General features: G+C 35.1%; 1 protein-coding gene across 9 annotated transcripts in view; it reads left to right on the top strand.

Annotated features, from left to right (window-relative positions):
• DNAJC13 (DnaJ heat shock protein family (Hsp40) member C13) overlaps positions 1-22,629 on the top strand; it is a 117,354-nt gene that overhangs the window by 18,552 nt on the left and 76,173 nt on the right. For all 9 annotated transcript variants that reach the window (XR_001625255.2, XR_008912467.1, XM_016426431.2 and 6 more), the window contains 14 exons: positions 4,754-4,829; positions 7,595-7,744; positions 8,053-8,094; positions 9,803-10,003; positions 12,164-12,370; positions 12,465-12,560; positions 12,941-13,032; positions 17,038-17,204; positions 17,320-17,399; positions 17,480-17,649; positions 18,079-18,178; positions 19,128-19,235; positions 20,332-20,487; positions 21,303-21,359. Coding sequence is in view for 7 of the 9 variants with exons in the window: in XM_016426431.2 (XP_016281917.1) it covers positions 4,754-4,829; positions 7,595-7,744; positions 8,053-8,094; positions 9,803-10,003; positions 12,164-12,370; positions 12,465-12,560; positions 12,941-13,032; positions 17,038-17,204; positions 17,320-17,399; positions 17,480-17,649; positions 18,079-18,178; positions 19,128-19,235; positions 20,332-20,487; positions 21,303-21,359 (1,702 nt within the window). In the remaining 2 variants the exon portion in view is untranslated. The remainder of the gene's footprint in view (positions 1-4,753; positions 4,830-7,594; positions 7,745-8,052; positions 8,095-9,802; positions 10,004-12,163; positions 12,371-12,464; positions 12,561-12,940; positions 13,033-17,037; positions 17,205-17,319; positions 17,400-17,479; positions 17,650-18,078; positions 18,179-19,127; positions 19,236-20,331; positions 20,488-21,302; positions 21,360-22,629) is intronic.

The raw sequence follows: 22,629 nt of genomic DNA, 5'->3' as shown, positions 1-22,629 counted from the left end.
ACCTCTCTTCTGCCAGATTGATTTCTAGTTTTCACAGCAATTTTAAAAAATGGGGTAGACTTGTCACTTTTATCCAGTTTCCTATTCCTTTCCACAGAGCTTCTGATATGAGTGGCCTACTTGACTTAGACTGCTTTCCCCCCATGGGGCTTAAAAATAATGAAAGTAGATCCAAAGACTGATCATTCATTGATTCAAATGATTGTTTATTTTGTTCATTCCAGTAATGATATGCACAAACAATAATCCATCTGTAGTTTACCAATATGTCATTTCAAATTGGCTTACTCTTATCTAAGCTAATTATTTTAGTTGAGATAATTTCTTTTTATGGTTCCACATTGGCTCTAATCCATATTTAATTCATATGTGGTTGATGAAATATATTTAATAACTAATTTCTTTACTATTTTCCCAAGACTATGGATAGTTAGGAAACAGAACAGAGAAGGAACAACTTATGAGTGGGGGACGGGGGATACAACATTTCTTGAGCCATATTCTCCTTTTCTTCCCATCTCAGGCATGTTACTCTTTCCTTTTGATGCCGCTTTCATACTCTATAGATATTTTAAGTATTTATAAAACAGAGGCTCTTAAGTGTGCAGACTCATTTTTAAGTTTCAGGCTACTGAAAATTGCAACATCATATGCAAGTGACAGAAAAAGGAAGCCCAAAAATACCGTTAAAAACTATTCCTGCATTTCATAATTTCACTCAACCCCCTTTAACCAGTAAAAGACTCCCAAACTTATAATTTTATATTTAAATGAAATTATTGCTTATTTAACTCAATGTTACATTGAAGAAATTCAAAGAATATGAATCAGGCACATTTAAACCTTTATCTATCTATCTATCTATCTATCTATCTATCTATCTATCTGATACTTGACTCTTCTCTTACCACTTTCTTAAATAAGCTCCTGAGGGAAAAACAAAACAAAACACCTCCACTTGTTGTTTCTGCTTTCTCTTCTCAGTCCATTCTATCCTGGTTTGTTTGTTTGTTTGTTTTTTTAACCTCAATTCAAATGGCTTTCTCCCACACAAGGCCAACCCTGTATTTTCATTGGTGCACAAATCAGTAGTGGAAGAAAGTCTTTCTACTAATACAGATAAACATCTATTTTTGTTATTGGTTAGGCTATGTTGAATTTTTTTTAAAGATTATCTTATGTGACCCTTTTGTTTTACTCATCAAGATGCCACATTTGTTCAGGCTCTCATTACATCTGATCTATATTATTAAAATAGTCTCCTAACAGGTCTTGCTGCCTCGTTTCTCTTTTTATTTTTGTCTGTCCTTTATCACTACTTTTAGACTTCTTTTCCTTAAGTGTAAATCTTATCATCTCTCATCTCAGTAAACTTCTTTGGCTTTCTATTGCCTCCAAGTTCAGATATAAAATACACAGTTTAGCTTTTAAGGCCCTTCACACCTCTTCCCTTCTCCATTGGACATGAACCCTTTTCCTACATGCTTCAGTCAAGCCAAACTGACCTTGCCTCACAGAAAGTAAGATCAAATTATGCTGTCTTCTTGGCAAAAAGAAAACTTTCTTTTTGTCAAAATATAAGGCCCATTGCCAAAATAAGAATAGTGAGCTGGGAGGGGGTGTAATTTTCCCTTAATATTCACATTAGTGTATGAACCTAATGACAACAATAAATAGTATAGTATTTAGCCTCTGCCTAAATTAATGGTAAAAGATTAAAATTAAGAATGATTAAAAGAAGATAAATCAGTAAAGATGTCTGTTTTTCTGCTCCTCTGTGGAAAGACTTGTTTCAGATTCTCTCTCTCTCTTTCTTCCCCCCCCCCCCCTCTCTCTCTCTCTCTCTCTCTCTCTCTCTCTCTCTCTTCCTCTCTTCTTCCATCTTAGAATCAATAATGTGTATTAGTTCTAAGGCAGAAGAGTGATAAGGGCTAGGCTATGGGGCCTAAGTGAGTTGCCTAGGGTCACATAGCTAGGAAGTATCTGAGGCTAGATTCGAACCTAGGACTTCCCATCCCTAGGCCTGGCTTTCAATCCACTGAGCCGCCCAGCTCTCTTTTTATTAAGAGCCACATATCTTACCTTTTACCATAAATCATACTCAAAGTTAAGATTTGTGTGAGTTTACATTACACTAATCATACACTAATTTCTAATACTTAAACAGATGCATTTAAAATAGGTCATATTTAAATTGAATCATATTTATCCTCTTCCAGTTTGTCAGTAATGTGTATTGGTAATGTTTACATAGTAAATTGTTGACAGAAGTGTCTTCTTGTCTTAGCCTTTTCTGGAAGTGGTAGTGAGAACGTTAAACAATAACAAGTGACAGTTTCATTTGGAGAAACTTCATACCTGTTGAGTAATAGTAAATTGTTTATGTAGTAGTTTTTGTTTTAATTTTCTGTTCCAAATTCTCTCCCCTCACTTCTTCCCCCACTATTGATAAGGCAAGAGATCCCATGCCTATTATATATATGAAGGGATACAAAACATTTCTACATCAGTCATGTTAGGGAAAAAATCAAAAGCCAGAAAATCTATGCTCACTGAATTAATCATTTCACTTTCTAGAGGTGGGATAGCATTTTAATCTTGAGTTGGCAAGGATTGCAAGGATTATTGTATTGATCAGACTTTCAAAGTTGATAATTGTCACAAAATTACTGTTACACACAGGTGCATTATTCTCCTGGTTTTGCTCATTCACTTTATATCAGCTTATATATAAGTGCTGGTTTTTTTTCTAAAACCATCCTTTTCATTATTTCTTACAGCAGAATAATATTGTCACAATCATTTACCCACAACTCTTTTAGCTTTCCAAATTGATGGGCATCCCCATAGTTTCCAGTTCTTTGTTACTACTAAAATAAATGATAAGTATTTTTATATACATGGATCCTTTTACTTTTTATTTGATCTCTTTGATGAGGTATAGACATAGTAGTGGTATTGCAAATGGTTATTTGAGCATAGTTCTAAATTGTTCTCCAGAATGGTTGAACTAGTTCCTTCACTACTCTACCAACAGTGCATTATTAGCATGCACCCATTTTCTTACATGCAGCATTTGTCATTTTCCTTTTCTGTTTTCTTAGCTAATCTGATGGTTGTGAGGTAGGACCTTGGAGTGGTTTTAGTTTTCTCTAATAATAATTTAGAACATTTTTTATAACTATTGATAACTTTGCTTTCTTATAAAAACTGTTCATTTCCTTTGACCAATCTTTTTCAATTGCGGAATGGCTCTAGTTTTATAAATCTTTTTAGTTCTATCTATATAATTGAGAAATGAGACCTTTATCAGAGAAACTTGCTATAAAATTTTCCTAGTGCCCTGCATTTGTTCTAGTTTTGAACTCACTGGTTTTGTATGCAGTGTTTTAAAAATTTACAAAGCACTTTCCTCAAACCACCCCATGAAATAGATAATATACAGTTTTATTAACCCTTATTGTTTATGAATAAGAAAACTGAGGTTCAGAGCTATTGTGACTATGAAAAATGTCAGAGCTGTGATTTTAACCTAAGTCTTTCAATTTCCAAGTCCATACTGCCTCTCTAGTAAGCATTCTCTATTTTAGAGACATAAGAATTACTTAAGTACTGTGTGAAAGAAATTTACCCCCTTCCCCCCTTCTGTGGTCAGACAGGTGACATCATCTATTAACTACCTGGCTTCAGCCTGAATGTGAACATTGAACACCAGGACAGGGGTGGGGGAACCAGGAGGTTATATAAAGGAGTAAGCAGGAAATTCATGGTCTCTCTCTGTTGTAACTTGCATGTGGGGTAGTGCCAAAGGAGTTGGCTACAGGATGATAAGCCACATTGGAAAGTTAGACTAGGATATTCTCTTTTTTGTCTTCCCTCTTCTGTCTATCTATGATTTCATAATAAATTCATTAAATTTAAGACAAGGCTCCTATTTTTTTTTATTTTTTTTATTTTTTAAATTTTAAACATTATTTTATTTGGTCATTTCCAAACATTATTCACTGGAAACAAAGATCATTTTCTTTTCCTCCCCGCCCCCTCCCCCCCCACCTTTCCCTCTCCCATAGCCGACGCACGATTCCACTGGTTATCACATGTGTTCTTGACTCGAACCCATTTCCCTGTTGTTGGTATTTGCATTAGAGTGTTCATTTAGAGTCTCTCCTCAGTCATATCCCCTCAACCCCTGTAGTCAAGCAGTTGCTTTTCCTCGGTGTTTTTACTCCCACAGTTTCTCCTCTGCTTGTGGATAGTATAAGGCTCCTATTTTAATTGATACAGTACATGCATAAACCCATTGTTATGGTTACTCATTTAACCATTTGAGATTGTAAGCCATCCATGTCTTCTCATCTTTTGTCCTATAAATTTCAAAAGTATCCATTTTCTGTGTTCAAGATCTTTTTTCTTTTTTGTCAATCCTAGTGCAATTCTTTTGAACTTTAAAAAAAAGCACAATAATACAATATATAGATATTTCAAATAGTACTCATTATTAACACAGTTGTACCTTTTAAAGATAAAAAGCAATGTTACTTCTTTCTATTGCACCAGTTTTTTTCAAAACAGATTTTGAGTTCAAATTTCTTACTATATTTATCTCTTTATTAAAGTTAATAAATTATGCTCAAAAAGAAATAGCAATAGTAAACACAATAAAATTTTTTTAATTTTGATATTATTCATAATGTTATAAATTGTGTTTATTAGTTGAATTGGAAAAACAAATTAAGAATTTCCTTTATTTTAGGTACAAACGAGTCTTTTCAATTGGAACCCATGCAATCACTACATATAATCCCAATACCCTAGAAGTTACAAATCAGGTATGTGTCAAGTTGTTTGTTTATAATTCAGTTATAATTTAGAATGTTGGTCAGCACCCAATTAACATATATATCCTGTGCTCTCCAGAAATAAACAAATGGGACCAGTAGTCAGAAAAGCAGATTGGAGTGGTTTGCATCTTGGGCATGAATAGCTAATGGGAGAATGGGAACAAAAGGGACTCAATGATAGAAATGTATTTTGAAAGTAATGTTTTGTTGCACAATGGGTATGAAAGGCAGCTGAGAAAGAAATCTACCAAACCCTGTATCTAAAACACAGCAGAAATCCATAGACTTGAGAACTAGAGATTGTGGATTTGGCATGAATTTAACATGGATTTTTGTCTCCTCACCTCTTATACAAAGGGCATGTATGCAGTCATCTCTTGGGTAGTAACTTTACTAGTACAGAGAGTTTAACTTGATAACTTGTAGTTTTGACTTCTAAAAACTTGAATTTGAAATTTTAATGGTACATATCAACAATAAAATATCCATAATTTCTTTGCAATGTTTGTGATGGGAATAGTATAATAGTGGCTATACTCATATGTGCTATCTCTAATGCAAAGATTAAAATAGAAAATTATTAGAAAAAGATGGTTGCAATTGACCTTGTTTTATATTAGTCTTAATAAATGAACGTTTGCTCATTTTTTTAGCCCTTTCTATCCTAATATCAATTCTAAGAGAGAAAAGCAGCAAGGCCTAGGCAATTGCGGTTTAGTGACTTGCCCAGGGTCCTCCAGCTAGGAAGTGTCTGAGGCCAGATCTAAACCTGAATTCTTTTGATTCCAGGCCTGGTTCTCTATCCACTATGCTACCTAGCTGCCCCTTAAGTAATATATTTTAGGAGTCATAATTAAATGATCATAGTTGTATTGAGAGTCAGGCATGAAGAATCCATAAAGGATTAATCATATCAATTCAAATCAGCATCTATTAAGTGTTTACTATATACCCTGCATATGGCTAAGCACTGGTGATACAAAGGCAAAAGACAGTTCCTGCCCTTAAGGGGTTCATAATCTAATGAAGGAAACAACATGAAAACAATTACGTATAGACAAGTTATATATAGAATAATTGGAGTTAATGTTAGAGGGAAGATACTAGAATTAAGGAGAATTTTAGTTCTCAGTTCAGTTCAACAAATTCACGCTAGTTTTTACAATAATTGTGTATTTTTGTTGTTTTTGCTTAGTGATACTAAATCTTTTTTTTTTAACCTTTATCTTATGTCTTAGAATGAATACTAAGTATTAGTCTGAGGCAAAAGAACTTTAAAGGCTAGGCATTTGGGATTAAGTGACTTGCCCAGGGTTAGCTAGCTAGGAAGTATCTGAGGTCAAATTAGAACCCAACATCTACCACTCCAAGGATAGTGCCCCATCCTTTGAGCCACCTAGCTGCCCATATTTAATTTTTACAGAATTATGAATTCACTATCTCATGGGTAATAGTAATACTTTGGTACTTTTTCATCTTTCATTCTTTGCTTGCTATTGTAATAAATTTCCTAATGCTTTAAAACTGAGATACTGAAGGTTAGCTGGCTTCTCTTTGGTAGGTAGCCTTTAAATTCTCTTACATATGTATGTATTTGAGTCATTTATTTTTATTTTAATTTATTTTTTTATTTTTTTTAAACCCTCACCTTCTGTCTTAGAATCAATACTGTGTATTGGTTCCAAGGCAGAAGGGTGGGCAGGGCTAGGCATGGGGATTAAGTGACTTGCCTAGGGTCACACAGCTGGGAAGTGTCTGAGGCCAGTTTTGAACCTAGGACCTCCCGTCTCTAGGTCTGGCTCTTAATCCACTGAGCTACCCAGCTGCCCTCGTCATTTATTTTTATTAAGAGCTCACTGTAAATCAGGCCCTGCCCTCAAGGTGCCACTATTTTACTGAGGAGACAACATGCAAACAGCTTGATCCTTATAGATGAGATACTATCAGTGAAAGGCCCACTGGAGGGAAAATGCCAAAATGCAGACTTTTTTTTTTTAACCTTTACCTTCCATCTTAGAGTCAATACTGTGTATTGGCTCCAAGGCAGAAGAATGGTAAGGGCTAGGCAATGGGGGTCAAGTGACTTGCCCAGGGTCACACAGCTAGGAAGTGTCTGAGGCCAGATTTGAACCTAGGACCTCCCGTCTCTAGGGCTGGTTCTCAATCCACTGAGCTACCCAGCTGCCCCCCAAAATGCAGACTTTTTAAAAGTCTGAACAAGTACTCTTCTCATTGTACCAGTCTATTCACCTTCGCCGCCGCCCCGCCCCCCCCCATGTTGCAGTAGAGCCTTCTTCAAGGCTTCAGTAATATCAGGGGGTCCCCAACAGTGCACTGTTACAGAAGAGCTGAAGGTTGAAGTGTCCTTGTGATTTCATCTCGTTAAGGTACTTATGATCCCATAGATCAGTGCTCAATCTACACTTTAGCTTGGAGAGCTGCTTGGGAGCATTGAAAGAGTTGGGTTGGAGGGGTGAGGTGTCAGGTGTCTCACCACCCGTGTGTCAGAGCAGTGTTTGTATCCATGTCTTTCCTGACACCCAGGAAGTCTCTCCAAGCCTTGGTGCTGCCCTCTCCTTTCGTCTCAGCAAATCATGACAGTATAGGGCTAAAAAAGCACCCAAAGAACTCATACACAGCAGAGAAACTGATCTTGGAGTCAGCATATATCAGAAGAATCTCAGAGCCATGATGAAATATTGAACTATTGAATTTTATTGACTCTGTCAAATGAATACTTTTCTTTACTTTAGTGGCCTTATGGAGATATTTGTAGCATTAGTCCTGTTGGAAAGGGACAGGGAACAGAATTCAACCTCACATTTCGAAAAGGAAGTGGGAAAAAGTCAGAAACTTTAAAGTTTTCTACAGAGCACAGAACAGAACTTCTTACAGAAGCACTGGTAAGAAAATCTATTTTAGCAGTTTTCCTTATTTAAGTAATAACAAGATTACTTTATAATTTGATACTTAAACTTTTATGTAATCAAAGAACTGAAGTTAACAGTTCATACGTGATTACATTAGTCTTTGGATTATATTAGTATGCATGATGAAATAATATGACTAATATAATTCTACATTAAAGTTTTATGTAGTTTTAGTATATTTTGTCTTTTTGTCCAGCTTTTGCTTAATATGAGTGGAAGGGGGTAAATAAGGAATTTTCTTTACTAATTTTGTCACATTTTCATGACTTTTTTTTTTTCAGAGATTTAGAACTGACTTTTCAGAAGGAAAAATCACAGGAAGGGCAAGTATTTTATCTGTCTAAAATGGAAATGTTAGTTTCTTGGTACAGTATAGCCCTGTGATACATGAATATAATCATAAAGAAAAATGTACACATACATTTCATGGTGGGGTTGACAACTGTTGTTGTTGCCTCCAGATTTCTTTCTTCTACCTCCATAAACTTCCTGTTATGCAAAAATATAAAACTATGTACATTTATAAGGCAACTCATTCATGTAATGATACTTAATGTAGTTAGTTCATCAGAGAAGTGCAACTGAAAGTAGTTTTTGTTAGCTTTCTCTGCTTCTGAACAAAGACTTTCTAATCAAGAGGATATCAATAAAAATGCTAACACAAAACACCATGTTGGCAGCCTTAATTCAAAATTGAGTCCAAGATCTGGCCTTCAGAAGTATTTTATTATTTTTTTTCTTTTTCTTTTATTATTTTTTTATTTTAATAACAAATTTCCACGTAAGTTTTCTGAAGTTATATTATGATTCAGATTTTCTTCCTCTATCCCCCCCTCCCCCCAAACAATTCAGTCTAGGTTATATGTGCATTATCATGCAAAACATTTCCATTTTATTCATCTTCACAAATATTTGCACTAAAGTTCTTCAAAACTTAAATGTTTTTGTAATGGAACCAGTTTATTGTCTATAATTGTCTATAAGCCTATTGCTTATATAGCTTGTGGGAGCCGTCATTGTACAGTCTTCTCTGCTGCCCTAGAAGACTTCCTAGTTCTTTAGGAACATTCTAACTTCCAAGTCTGCCTTTTTGACCTAGCATATCAAGTTTTTTAAGCACCCCAGGCACTTTGCAAAAGACAAATCCTGCAGCAGTGGCCTGCTTTTGTCTTGTTCTGTTAGTCTTGCCCCCCCCCCCCCCCCCCTGCTTTATTGGTCATGCCCCCTTTAGTTAACAATAGCCAAGTTATGGTCCTTTTACCTGCAGAAACTTTTTAATGGATTTTGGTGACTAGTGAGCTCCTTGTTTCCACTGTTGTTGTCCTTCGCAATAACAAATGAAACAGTCAAAGGTGCATGTTTTATATAAGTAAATATTTCCTGCCCGTATACCAGCTACCATAAAAATTACAATTGATGAAACTTTTTGGGAGTAAATAGTTATGTCATTTAACTAATAGATACTTTATGTTTTGCCATTTTAATGAATACTTTTAAGCATCTGTTTAAGATTATCTAAATGTGAAAGGACGTTGTATGTGAGGATTAGATTGTTTAACATCATAAATATCCTTTAAGGAAATGCTTTATAATTATTGGGAACCAATATTCAAATCAATTATCCATTGAAATTTTGGGCTAGCATTTTGTCTTCATGCTACCTTAAAATATATGCTATTTTGAGTTAGTTATTTGAATTATATGCTAGAGTATACTTGAAGTGTTAGCTAGTGATTACCTAGATATAGTTTTTCATTTGAAGGCTTCCAGAAATGTCCTTAAAAGATTTAACAATGTTCTTGATTAAGCTTTTCAGTATAGTATTATTCTAGGAACTTTCTTTTTTACATTGTAAATCCTGTTTTTATTGCATACAAAAGAATAAATTATTTTCAACTTAAATTTGCATTGTCAGATATGAACAGACCTGAAAGATAACTCTAGTAATGTCATGAATTGGAGCTATAACTTTATTTTGTGGCAAGTTTAAGAATCTAAATCTTAAATCAGTCTTCTTTCCCTTTATTGTAGAGGTATAATTGTTTTAAGCATCATTGGAGTGATACAAGAAAACCTGTCATTTTAGAAGTGACTCCTGGAGGTTTTGACCAAATTAATCCTGCAACCAACAGAGTCCTTTGTTCTTATGACTACAGAAATATTGAAGGTTTTGCAGACCTCGCTGATTATCCTGGGGGGTTTTGTATACTTTATGGAGGATTTAGTAGATTGGTAAGTTCTTTTAAAAAGAATTTCATAGATTGAGAGGAGGCAGTATCTTTTTATACGTGGACTATCACAATAGTTGATCATGATTTTATATTAACTTCACATCTTTAATTCTTTAACTTATAGTTTTGGTGGCATAGGGTTTGATTTCATTAGTATAGGAATTGAAGGAGGGAATTCCCCCAACCAATGCAGGTTAACACCTTGACAGAAGCAGAGACTGAACCCCACCTCTTCCTTACTCCAAGATGGTTCTCTAGTTACTCACTAAACGGCTTCTGTTTTTATTGATTTGATCATGAGGAAGTAGATGAAATGAAGTCAACTTTTTTCAGAAAGAAGTCAAGATTTTCTCCCACTTTTGCTTTATTTGAGTTTTGTAGATTTTGAGATCTCTCTGGTATTTGAGACCTCAGAAATCTGAACATCACTGGCAGTCATTCATTTTTCAACCCTGGAATTTCTAACTATAACAGACTCCTTAACTGCTTTGATTTGACCTGTTTTCAAATAGATAATAAGAGCTGAACTTACCACATATTTGTTCATATAGAAGTATATTGTGACAAGGAAATCACTTAAAAGACTGATATATATTAATTTAAGGTCGCCAAGGAATTCAGCTATGTAATTCCTTAATGAAAACTCAAGTCAGCAGTCAACCTTTTATGGAGTTTAATTACAAACAGGAGGAAGAAAGATATTAGAGAGAGAGAGAGAGAAGAGAAGAGAGAGAGAGAGAGAAAGGGGAGAGAAGGGAATAGGGCTTAAATACCCCCTCTGTTTAGGCTGGGCCAAAAGGCCCAAGCCCTTAGATAGCTGAGGCAAAGAAAAGAGATCAGTCCCTGTCACTCACATGACCAAAATGGAGAAACAGTCTCAGGGGCCTCCACCTCCAGCTTCCTTCAGAGCAAGCTTCTCAGAGCACCACCTCTCAGAGCAAAACCTCTCGAACCACCCCTCAGTCCTCAGACCCTGCTATCTTTAAGGAAACCATCCAAGTTCCCTCCCCTCAGTTCTCACATCTACCAATCACTGTCCATGTCTTCCCTGTGCCAATGGTGGCTCTAGCTTAACCCAGGACCGCCCAGAGGTCTGTGGCTTTGCACATGTCTGTTGAAGGTCATATTCTCAAATAATTAAATTTTGATCTATGCTGCAGCCCTTCCTAAATCCTGTTAGGACTGAGTAGGGTGGAGATTGTATCAATTCTAAAATCAATCATGACCCAAAGAACTTCCTGTTCTATGCTTAAGCATAGGTCAAATCCCTTTCCATTGTTCAGCAAAAGGTTTCTGTCCTAAAGTAATCTTAGGTAGGGAGGAGAAGGACCCTCCCTACCTAATGTTGGAAATGGGGAAATTTCCAACATTCATAAGGTTTACAATATAGAGGGCAGCTGGGTAGCTCAGTGGATTGAGAGCCAGGCCTAGAGATGAGGGGTCCTAGGTAGAAATCTGGCCTCAGCCACTTCCTAGCTGCATGACCCTGGGCAAGTTGCTTAACCCCCCATTGCCTAGCCATTACCACTCTTCTGCCTTGGAATCAGTACACAATATTGATTCCAAGACAGAAGGTAAGGGTTTAAAAAAAAAAAAAAGAAATATATAGCTGTGACTTACCCCCAAAGTTATGAAGTTAATAGCAGAAATGAAACCCAGTGGGTAGTTTACATGCACTTTAGAGTTGAGAGTTGTTTAGAGAATACATACTTTATATGTTTTTTTTTTCCTTTCACTCTTTAAACTCTCTTTCTTCCTCAAGGAATTTGATCCTCTGATAGAAACTCTACATTCCTATCCTGATAGTTTCTCTACTACTACTTAATTACTTTCACTAAATATCTAGTAGAAAAATTTCCCACATGAAGTTGGTGGGTTGATGACATCGCAGAAACACATAGATTTAAAAATGTAAAAACTGGAGATATTTAGATCCCCTGTGAGTTTCTTTATGTTTTTAATTATATTTAGAAAATCCATTGGTTTTAAAAAACAAATTAGAATGCTTGTATGATTGAATAACTTGTTACAAGGCATTACTCCAACTTTATTAGAAATGCTTTTTTGTATTGTTTTTCCTTCTTTGCTGGTTAAATGCATATAAGTGCTTTTGTAAAAACAAACCAAAAATCTAATTTTTTCAACATTAAAAAAATTGTAGCATCTGTTTGCATCTGAGCAAAGGGAAGAAATCATCAAAAGTGCAATAGACCATGCTGGCAACTATATAGGCATTTCCCTGCGGACCAGGAAAGACCCTTTAGGATTTGAACAGTATTTAAACCTTCGCTTTGGAAAATACAGTGGTGATGAATCCATAACATCCTTAGCAGAGTTTGTTGTTCAGAAAATATCTCCTAGACATTCGGTAAGGTTTGCAATGAATATAAAAATTATTTCATAATGATCTGAGTCATATCATTATCATTCAATTAACTTTTCAATGTGTCTTTTATTTAAAGGAACCTGTAAAGAGAGTATTAGCTCTTACAGAAACTTGTTTAGTGGAACGTGATCCAGCAACCTATAATATTGCAACTCTGAAGCCTTTAGGGGAGGTCAGTAACAAAACTACCAATTTATATAAGATTTCTTGGCAAAACATAGAATCATTCTTTTCTTTATTTTCTTTGTAAATTATAAATTATAAATTTATACTTGAAACTAAGTTTTAACTTTTTATCATAGAAAATTAAGCACCTTAGAAATAAGTTTTTTAAATGCAGAAATAAGTTTTTTAAAATTTTTTTAAATTTTCATTTGGCTCACAAACATTTATCTTTTCTTCAATGTTGGGATGCACAGAAATCTGTAATATACACTTCTGTATTTAGTAGCTTTGTTGATATTTCCATTTGCAAACTGGTTGAGTTTTTTGAGGATTCTTCTTTATATGAAATTTTAAGAATCTTTTTTTTTTGCTTTTTATTCAAATTAGGTATTTGCACTCGTCTGCGACTTTGAAAATCCGCAACTTTTTACCATTGAATTTATAAAGGGGCAAATACGGAAATATTCTTCCACAGAGAGGTATTTATAAAATTGTTTCAAGACTAGAAAGTATTTCTCATGTTAATTCAATACCATAATTGTAGATGATCTTTCTTAATACCAATCTGTGTAATAAATATTTTCCTAGATAACTTGTTGAATGGTAGCTAAGTTGTATAGTGGATACAGTGTTGGAGTTGGAGTCAAGAAGGCTTCAGTTTAAATTCCTGTAGAAATTGCTATCTTTGTGACTATGGGATAATCACTTAATTTGTCTGAGCCTCAGTTTCTTCCTCTGTAATATGGGTATAATGATAGTATCTATCTTCCAGGATTATTTTGAAGGTTAAATAAGATAAAATGAAAAGCACTTTCCAAACAAGAAAATGCCATGTGAATACTGTTGTTGTTAATATAAGCCTATTAAACACTAATTGAATTTTGCATTGCTTAGCCTCACATAAATTGTCATCTAACTATAACATCTCCATAAGAAATACCTTTTATAGTAGATGAGAACTGTTGGCATCTATAGCTTATTAATGACAGAAACATTTCTCTGTTCTAGGTTTGCTATCATTTCTATGTATCTTAACTGGCTGCATTTGCATATATTGTGATAGAATTCTCCTAAACCAGACCACCAGAATGCACCAATATGTTGGTGTGATTGGCAGTCTGCATTGCTCAAATGGGCTGCAGCTAAGGAGTTAGAACAGAACTGAAATTAAAAAACCTACTGTATGTCTATATAGTCTTACTCAGATCTCTTAATTCTTTAGACTGGATATTAATCTGAGACCCTCACTCTTAGAACTAGCTATTTAAAGATAAGATAAATCTACCAAAATTATTATTCTGTAATTCACATTTCCTTTAATTTAAAGGAAAATAAACAAATAACAGTAGCAATGTATTCTAGGTAGAGTTCAATAACTAAAAAGCCTATAATAATTTCCAAGTTCACATTTCTACAAACCTAAAGCTATTTTTAAGTTCAAAAACATTATCTTCTCCAATCCTTAATGTTTCTTTTGGAAAAACACAAGTGGAGTTTACAATCTACTAGAGAGGCAGAAAATATACACAAATAAGCATATCACATGACAAATGAATAAGAAGGGTGCTATATATATATATATATGTATATATACGGTCCGAGGGGAGAAAAGTCACTACCAACAGGGGGATCAGAAAAGACTTCCTAGAAAAGATGATGTTTGTTTCTTTAAAAGATGGGTGGGTATACCATAGAAATGGAAAGAGAGTCCAACCATAGGAAATAGTGAAATGAAAGGAGAAGAGATACTCAAGACTCAGAGTGTATGTGGGAAGAAATGAATTGTCTAGTTTGGCTGGAAATAAAATATGAGTCTAGAAAGGTAAGTTGCACTCAGCTTTTTTAGGTCGATAAAGAGTTTGCATCATATTTAGAATATATGAGCCATGGGCATGAGTCAAGGAGAGAATCACATACATGTATAAGCCTGGTAGTAATACAAGGGAGGGAGGGGAACAGAGAGAGAGAGAGGGAGAGGGAGAGGAAGGAGAGTGGGGGCAGGAAGATAATAATCCAGACTACTGACAGTGAGAGCCTATGCTAGAATAGTAGTAATAGGAGGGAAGAGAGAGTAGGTAGTAGAGGTAATGCTAATAAACTTTTCTTTTCCCTTCACCTTTTATATCTAAGGATAACAGTAAAATATAGGAAATAAGGCAACCGTGTTATATATTCAAGTTGTAAGGAACAGATTTGAGAGGAAGGATAAATTTGATCTTGGTCATATTGAGTCTGACCCTGCGCAGTGGGAATACAGTTGGCAAAAGTTATGTCAATAAGCTGTTTGGCCTGCTGCAAACTTTTCATCTCATCTGAACTGAACCCTCACCATAGCAGGGCAGTCATTTCAGCCTTTCATAATTGAAAGTAACTTTTTTTAAAGCATCTTGTTTTTATTTAGTCTATTTTATTTTTTAGGTTTTAAATTTTAAATTTTGATTTTTTTTGTTTGTTTTGCAATATTACATATAATAACAAATTTCCACACAGGTTTTCCTAAGTTATATGATTGAACTTATCTCCCTCCCTCTCTTCCCTTTCCTGGTGTTGGCAGACAATTCAATTTGGGTTATACATGCATTATACAAAACATTTCCATATTGTTCATTTTTGTAAGTGAATAATCTTAAAAAAACAAGACCCTAAAACATAAACCCAAATAAACAATTGAAAAATTATATACTTTAATCTCCATTCTGACTTCAACAGTTCTTCCTCTGGTAGTGAATAGCATTACTTTTCATAAGACCCTCAGAATTGTCCTGGATTATTTTTGCTGGTATAACCAAGTCTTATCACAATTGACCATTCTATAATATTGCTGTCACTATATACAGTGTCCCAGTCACTTCTAAGCCTCTTCTCTCAAGCCTTCCACAAGAACTCTTCCTTACCTCTGCTAAAAAGACTTGGCCCTGTACTTTACTGAGGAAATTTAGGCCATTTGCCAAGCGACTCCACTTCTTCAGATCTCACAATTCCTTGATGCACTCCATTATCTTTTACTTCATTCCCTTTTGAAAGGGGGCTTTTTTTTTGCAAAAGCCAACAATGTCATGTGTACCATTAGGTAATTTAACTTCCTCACAACCTGTCTTCTTATACATTATTTGTGGGAAACTGCCCACAGCTCCCACAAGAAAGGAAAGATAGAAGTTTATCTCTTGGGGGGAAAGGAACTGAAGCCGTGGGGGATGGTAAGAGAGAGTCAGACACCGAATCATATGGAAATCAAGCTACACAGACCTAGCTCCGTCCTCCCACTTCACAGGGATATGAGACAGTGAGAAGACTATAATGCAACACCATGGGAATCAGAAATGAGTTTAGAGACCAGGAGAGGGCAAAGCCACAGTCCTTAAAGCCCTGCTTTAAGTACGGACTGCTTCATGATAGGGGTTGGAGAAGCAAAGGTGATTCACAGAAACAAAGGAAGCTACATAAGAAAGACTGAAAGACTGAGCATGGGAGGGGGGGGGGGATGAATGAAAGAAGTGGAAGTAAGGAAGGAAGATAAGTGGGTAAGTGGTGGGCTGGTCCTGTGTTGCTCATCTTTTATTGACATTCATATGCAAAGATACATGATGCATATTAATTGGAGACACAGTGGATTGTCATTGGTTCAGATGTAAATCGTGACAAGATAGAGTGTATCCTTTCTCAGCCTGGTGAGAACAAAAAAACCTGATTTCGTGCCTAAACCTGTTGGGATCAAAGTTCAGTGCCTTTCTTGCCATTCAAGACTGAGTATGCTCTCTCCTAAGACAATCTTTACATTTTACTTATTTCCCTTGTCCATACATAGGTGTGGACTGCTACATTATTCCCTCTCAGCCAAGAAAGTACTTTTACTGTTAATCATGTCATGGAACATCTCAGTCTCCATGCATATAAACCAGATGATTCTAGTGTTTGGGATGCACTTTAATGCTCTACCTCTTGTGATGCCTGGCTTGCTTCAGATTTGGTTCAGCAGCCATACTGCATGAGATCTCCCTGCCCTTCTCTGTGATTAAGCCCCCAAGGCCATTTTGTGTTTCATTTACTTTTCATTTTGATGTAAACAATGTTTGGTATATAGCAGGTTCTCTCAGAAGTTATTCATTTGACAGGCTAGGGAAGTTGTCTTTTTTTCCAGTTGGAGGTAGAACGCTAGAGCTCAGAAGAGCCAGAAAGAGATTTTGTATAGAATTGATAGTTGAAACCATGAGAACTAATTAAATTGCCAAGGGAGAGTGTGTAGAGAGGATAGGTTGAGGAAGAGAATTTGTCCCATTTTAGAGTCAGAATGAGTACAAGGACCTAGGAAGGAAGCAGAGAAAAGGGTTAATTATAGAAAGGTAGGATAATGTGTTAGAGCCCTATCTAGGAAGCAAAGAAAATGTCCTGGAATTTGAAGATGAGTACTTATTAAGAATGAAATTACTTTTTTGGAGGATATGGTATTTTGAACTCCTCCCTTCCCCCTTCTTTTTTCTGCTCAGAGATTCCTTATTAGCTAGTTTGTTGGATGGAGTAAGAGCCTCTGGTAATCGAGATGTTTGTGTAAAAATGACATCCACACATAAGGGTCAGCGTTGGGGACTGCTCAGCATGCCTGTGGATGAGGAAGTAGAAAGCCTTCACCTCAGGTTCTTAGCTACACCTCCAAGTAAGTCCTGTTTCCGATCTTATTGCATTCTACTGGGAGGGCTGGCTATTTTGTAAATACCTTACTAAACCATGGGAACCTGCCTAAGCCTTTTTTCCTTCTTCTCTTTTTGTAGATGGCAACTTTGCCGATGCTGTATTCAGGTTCAATGCTAATATATCGTACAGTGGAGTACTGCATGCAGTAACACAGGATGTAAGAGCAAATATCATGAATTTTTGAGAGATATGTGGGTGTGAGGAGGAAATCTTTCAATATGTCTTTTTCTTTACAAGGGCCTCTTCTCAGAAAACAAAGAGAAGCTGATAAACAATGCCATCACAGCATTACTGTCACAGGAGGGCGATGTGGTTGCATCTAATGCTGAGCTTGAGAGTCAGTTCCAAGCTGTGAGGAGGCTTGTGGCTTCCAAGGCTGGCTTCCTGGCCTTTACCCAACTTCCCAAGTGAGTAACCTCTTCTGCATTGTATTTATTTTACATAGAATGATAGCTAATGATTAGAGTCTCTGACTCTTTAAAAACTTCAAAAGACTAATTCATCTAAAGAGAAAACCAAGAGAGGTTAAACTGAAATAGAGCAACTTCTTTCCCCTATGGCAAAACAATTTCTAGTTATTAAAAATTATTTCAAAATGAAAAACATTCCTGACTCATTCTATTTTTTGCATATTGACACCTGTCCTGTATTTAACACATTAGCAACTTATGGTGAATGACCTTTAGGCAATAGAAATGTGTGCTTTGTAGTCTTGAAATAATCCTGCAGAAATCTAGAAGTAGCACTGTTATTTATATTAGGAATGAAAACCAGAAAGTACCAGGTGGTGGTAATCTGGGACATCTGGGGCTTTTTTTTTTCCCTTTCTCCAAAAGATTTCGGGAGCGGCTTGGAGTAAAGGTGGTAAAAGCACTGAAGAGAAGCCATGATGGCGTGACCCATGCCTCCATTGACATGCTGTGTGCCCTCATGTGTGTGAGTTTGCTTTTACTCTTTTGAACTTTTAAAGTTACTGATCAGCTTGACTTCAATGTTGGTACAATGGAAATTTTTTATTCTTAACTAAAGTTGAGTTTTGTGTAAATTTGAAGACATAGTTTAAGATGGATTCCTATAAGCAAAGTGTTTCTTTGCAAATACAAGAATTATTTGCTGTTGTATAATCTTGAATTTATTCATGAAAAAGAATAAAAGTTCATCTAGGAACTGGCAGCATGATAGAAAATGTTTACTTTTTGGAAAGATGTTGAGTAGTTCAACAGAGATGTTTTATTTTGAAATTCAAACAATATATTTGAATGAGAATTTGTTGCTAATTTTAGCATTCTGTAAATTCTGAATTAATGTGAGAAAAGTGCCAAAGTGTAACAGACAAATTGTGTAAATGTGAGCTGCTATGAGCACCTCACTTGACTGTAAACATAGTTTTCATTGTTAGAATAAACAATTACTTTTAGTAGCATTGGCCCCTGTCACTGTGTTATGTAAATGATTCCATGAAGTCTTAACAATCCTAAGAGAAGATTTTTTTTTCTCTTGTGTTCTACTCTTCATGACCACATGTGAACTGTTCTTGGCAAAGATTCTGAGGTTGTTTGCCATTTTCTTCTCCAGCTCATTTGACAGCTGAGGAAACTGATGCAAACAGGATTAAGTAACTTTGCAGGGTCACACTGTGAGGAAGTGTTTGAGACCACATTTGAACCTAGGAAAATGAGTCTTGCTGATGGCCTTTTGCTCTATCCATTCTGCTTCCTGCCTGCCCTATCTTCTGCTTCCCCCCTACCCCTCATACTTGGGAATTATCATCATCATTTAGGGCATTTTCTGTCACTGGTTTAAAAAATAACAAGTTTATGAATAAGCTCTATAAGATAATTGGCAAATAAGTTTGCTTCTAAATGATTTTTTTAAATCATTTTAGCCTATGCATGATGACTATGACTTGAGGCAAGAGCAGTTGAACAAAGCTTCTCTTCTTTCTTCAAAGAAGTTTCTGGAAAACTTATTAGAAAAATTTAATTCCCATGTGGTAAGTGATGATTAAACTTTTATTAAAAGGAAGAATCATGCTTTTTGAAAGGTTGTATATAAATGAATTTTCTCTTCAATATTTATATAGCTTATATAAAGCATTTAACATACTATTTTCCTTTGTACCTCACAACTTTGCAAGATTAATGCTATTTCTTTTATCTTATAAAAGAGGAAGCTGAGCCTGGGAGATAAAGTGACTTGCCCAGGGATTCAGAACAAGTTAACGTCTAAGTCAGGACTCAAACACAAATCTTTCTTTTTCTAAGTTTACCATTGGCTAATGTGGGCATCTGTTAAAAACCGTTTCAAAGTGCAATTTGTGTGAAGGTGTTTCAGTTCAGTTCAGCAAGGATTTAATTGCCCATTCTATCTCTCTCCAGGCACTGTGCGAGGTATTGGGAAGGCAAGAATAAAAGTAATACAATCCTCTCTTAAATTCAATAGAGGGTGGGGTAACAGCAGGGGATAGGGTGGAGAGAGTTGAGATCTAATATACTCACATATGTGATAAGAAATTTTGAGGTTTACACATAGGGAGATATAAGAAGGTAATTTAAGGTGATTATAGCAATTGAGAGGACACATTATATATAATAGTCTCATTGCAGTCTCATTCACCCATACAAAATAGTTTTGAAAAGTTTTCAGGTTTCCTTTAAAATTCTAGAAGCATGAATTTCTCTTCCTTCTATTAGCTATCATAAAATAGGACTCATAAAGTTTAGGAATTGACAAGTTATTTAGTTCCTAAATAGTATTAGTTTTAAATTCTATTCCAGGAAAAAATAATGTATAAATAATCATAATTGTGGCGAGTGATATTAATTCACTAAATTTTAAAAAAATTATTTGGATAGGTCTAATTATCCAAGTTCAAAGGGCTTTAATTTTCTTAATATTGATATTGATTTTTCTGCACTATCTGTAGACTTCTTGGATTTTGTTTTATATGGTGTAAAATGACTCTTCATAATGACCATGAAATTTTAAAAAATTAAATTTTCTGCCAGCTTAGTTAAATATCAGGAATTTTTCCTTAAACATAGTCTTTGAAAAAGTTCACAAAACAATGAATTACTTTTGTTTTTCAGGATCATGGGACTGGTGCCCTAGTTATTAGTTCACTTTTGGACTTCCTTACCTTTGCCCTCTGTGCTCCATATAGTGAGACGACTGAAGGGCAGCAATTTGATATGCTTTTAGAAATGGTTGCATCCAATGGGAGGACTCTTTTTAAGCTTTTTCAGGTGAGATTTGGCTTTTTTTACTTACTTGATGACACTCTTAGTTGGGAAATGTAAATAAAATTAGCAAGTATTTTCTTTAGTGATGTGAGATTATTGCTAATGGGTTTTTTTTTTTGCCACGTCATGCTCCATTCCCATCTTGAATAGTATTAATAATTAACTTCTACATTATAGGTTCAGTATTTTCATCAGTAAAATAATTCAATCTTACCTATGATATTTTTGGTCATTTTTCTGTGAAGTTTTCTTTGCAGTATCTTTGGGTATCCGTTTGTTTGATGTGCCTCCTCTTTCAGTAATAACAAGATCTTGATGATTTTTTTGCTACTTTTCCCATACAAAAGCATATTGAGAGGATGCTACAACTATTTATACCACCCCATAAATCACTCCCTGATCTTTTTCAGTCACCAACTATGTAGGAGGAAAAATTTCTTGCTTTATTCTTTTTTCCTAGTAGCACTTCCACAAAGTTTTTGCAATGAAATGAGTTATAGAAATGATGTCCCCACATCAAACCAAGCATTTTTTCTTGGAAGTTAGTTTTATTCCTTAGCCTTGTATATTATTACTTAGCATGAGTGCTACACATACTCCATAATTGTAGGCATTTCATTAATATTTAGTTCTAGTAATTTACTAGTAACTTTACAGAAAATGTTTATCAAAATATGATGTATCAACAATATGTAAATTCTATTTAAGTTACTCATTAATATATAATTGTATTTCATCACTTTTTTAACCAACTCTTAATTATCATTGAAGAAATCCTTTGATTGGAGATTGACTCTTTTTTTTCTCTCCTTCTAAAGCACCCTTCCATGGCGATTGTTAAAGGAGCTGGCTTGGTTATGAAGGCAATAATAGAGGTGAGAGTAAAATTTGAAATTTCAGTTTTAAACAAATCAAATAATTTTCTTCTTTGGATTAGTAGGTTCATAGAAACCACCTGTGATAGAAAAACAGGGTGTGTCACCCTAATTTTTATTAGCACTGTTCGGAGTGTTTACATTATCTTTAAAACTTCAGTGATTCTAGCTCTTTCATCCTCTAGGATCAAGCAAAACAAATTTAACTCTTCTGCTATTAAAAAAAAGCAAATCCTAGGAAAAAACATGTATTAAGTGATTTGAGGTATTGGTATAGTAGAAAAGGCTTGGATGTGGCAATGAAAACAATATAATATTAATGACAGCTAGCATTTACATAGTACTGTGTGCCAGGAACTGTGCTTAAACACTTAACAAATATCTTATTTGTTCCTCTCAACCTTGGGAGGAAAGTGATGTTGTTAGCCCCATTTTACAATTGAAAAAACTGAAGCAGTTATCAATTAAATGACTTTTCCCATGGTCCCACAACTAATTCATGTCTGAGGCCAGATTTGAACAAAGATCTTACTAATTTCAAGCCCAGTACTCTACTGCCCACCACCTTCAAATACTTCCTCATTTTTGATGCTGAGTGTAAGATTAAAATTAATATCCAATAACTCCCAAGTATTATATTTTATAAGATTTATTAATAATCCCACTTGAAGTAGAAGAAATAAAAGGACAGAAGCAAAAGCCTGAGTAAAACCCACTTTCCTAGACACAATCAGGGGAAAAAAGAATGAGAGAGAGGAGCTACACAAAAATATATCCTCCCTACATTGGCATGGTAATTGGGATGCTGGGAGAGAGAGTCCTTAGGGAGCAAATCCTAATGCCTAGTTTCCCCAGTGAATCAGTACACATAACCAACTTATATCTCTAAATATCTCTAACTAGAGGTACATACACTATTGAAGTTTCTAAGGGGAAATTACAATAATTTGGGGATAAAAAAGGAAAAAAAGAAGAAAAAAACAATGATTGCTAGGTGCATTGACAAAAGCCATAGATAGTCTGGCTATCACACTGATATTGATTTGTCCTGATCTTTGACAACTATATATTTGTTTAAATGTTTATATGCTTTCTAGAGTTGTGATTTTTGTTTTTAATAACAGGTAATATTCAAACTAATCTTGACAAAAATTAATTAATCCCTTCATTTGTCCCTGTCATCCAGTCTCCCTCATTTTCTCCTTTTCTTTTTTTTTTTTTATAAAAATCCTTACCTTCTGTCTTGGAAAGGGCTAGGCAATGGGGGTCA

Source organism: Monodelphis domestica, chromosome 5, assembly GCF_027887165.1.
Source record: "Monodelphis domestica isolate mMonDom1 chromosome 5, mMonDom1.pri, whole genome shotgun sequence".
NCBI classification, from domain to species: domain Eukaryota; kingdom Metazoa; phylum Chordata; class Mammalia; order Didelphimorphia; family Didelphidae; genus Monodelphis; species Monodelphis domestica.
The sequence above is the reverse complement of the archived record's forward strand: the minus strand, read 5'-3'. Positions and strand labels throughout refer to the sequence as shown.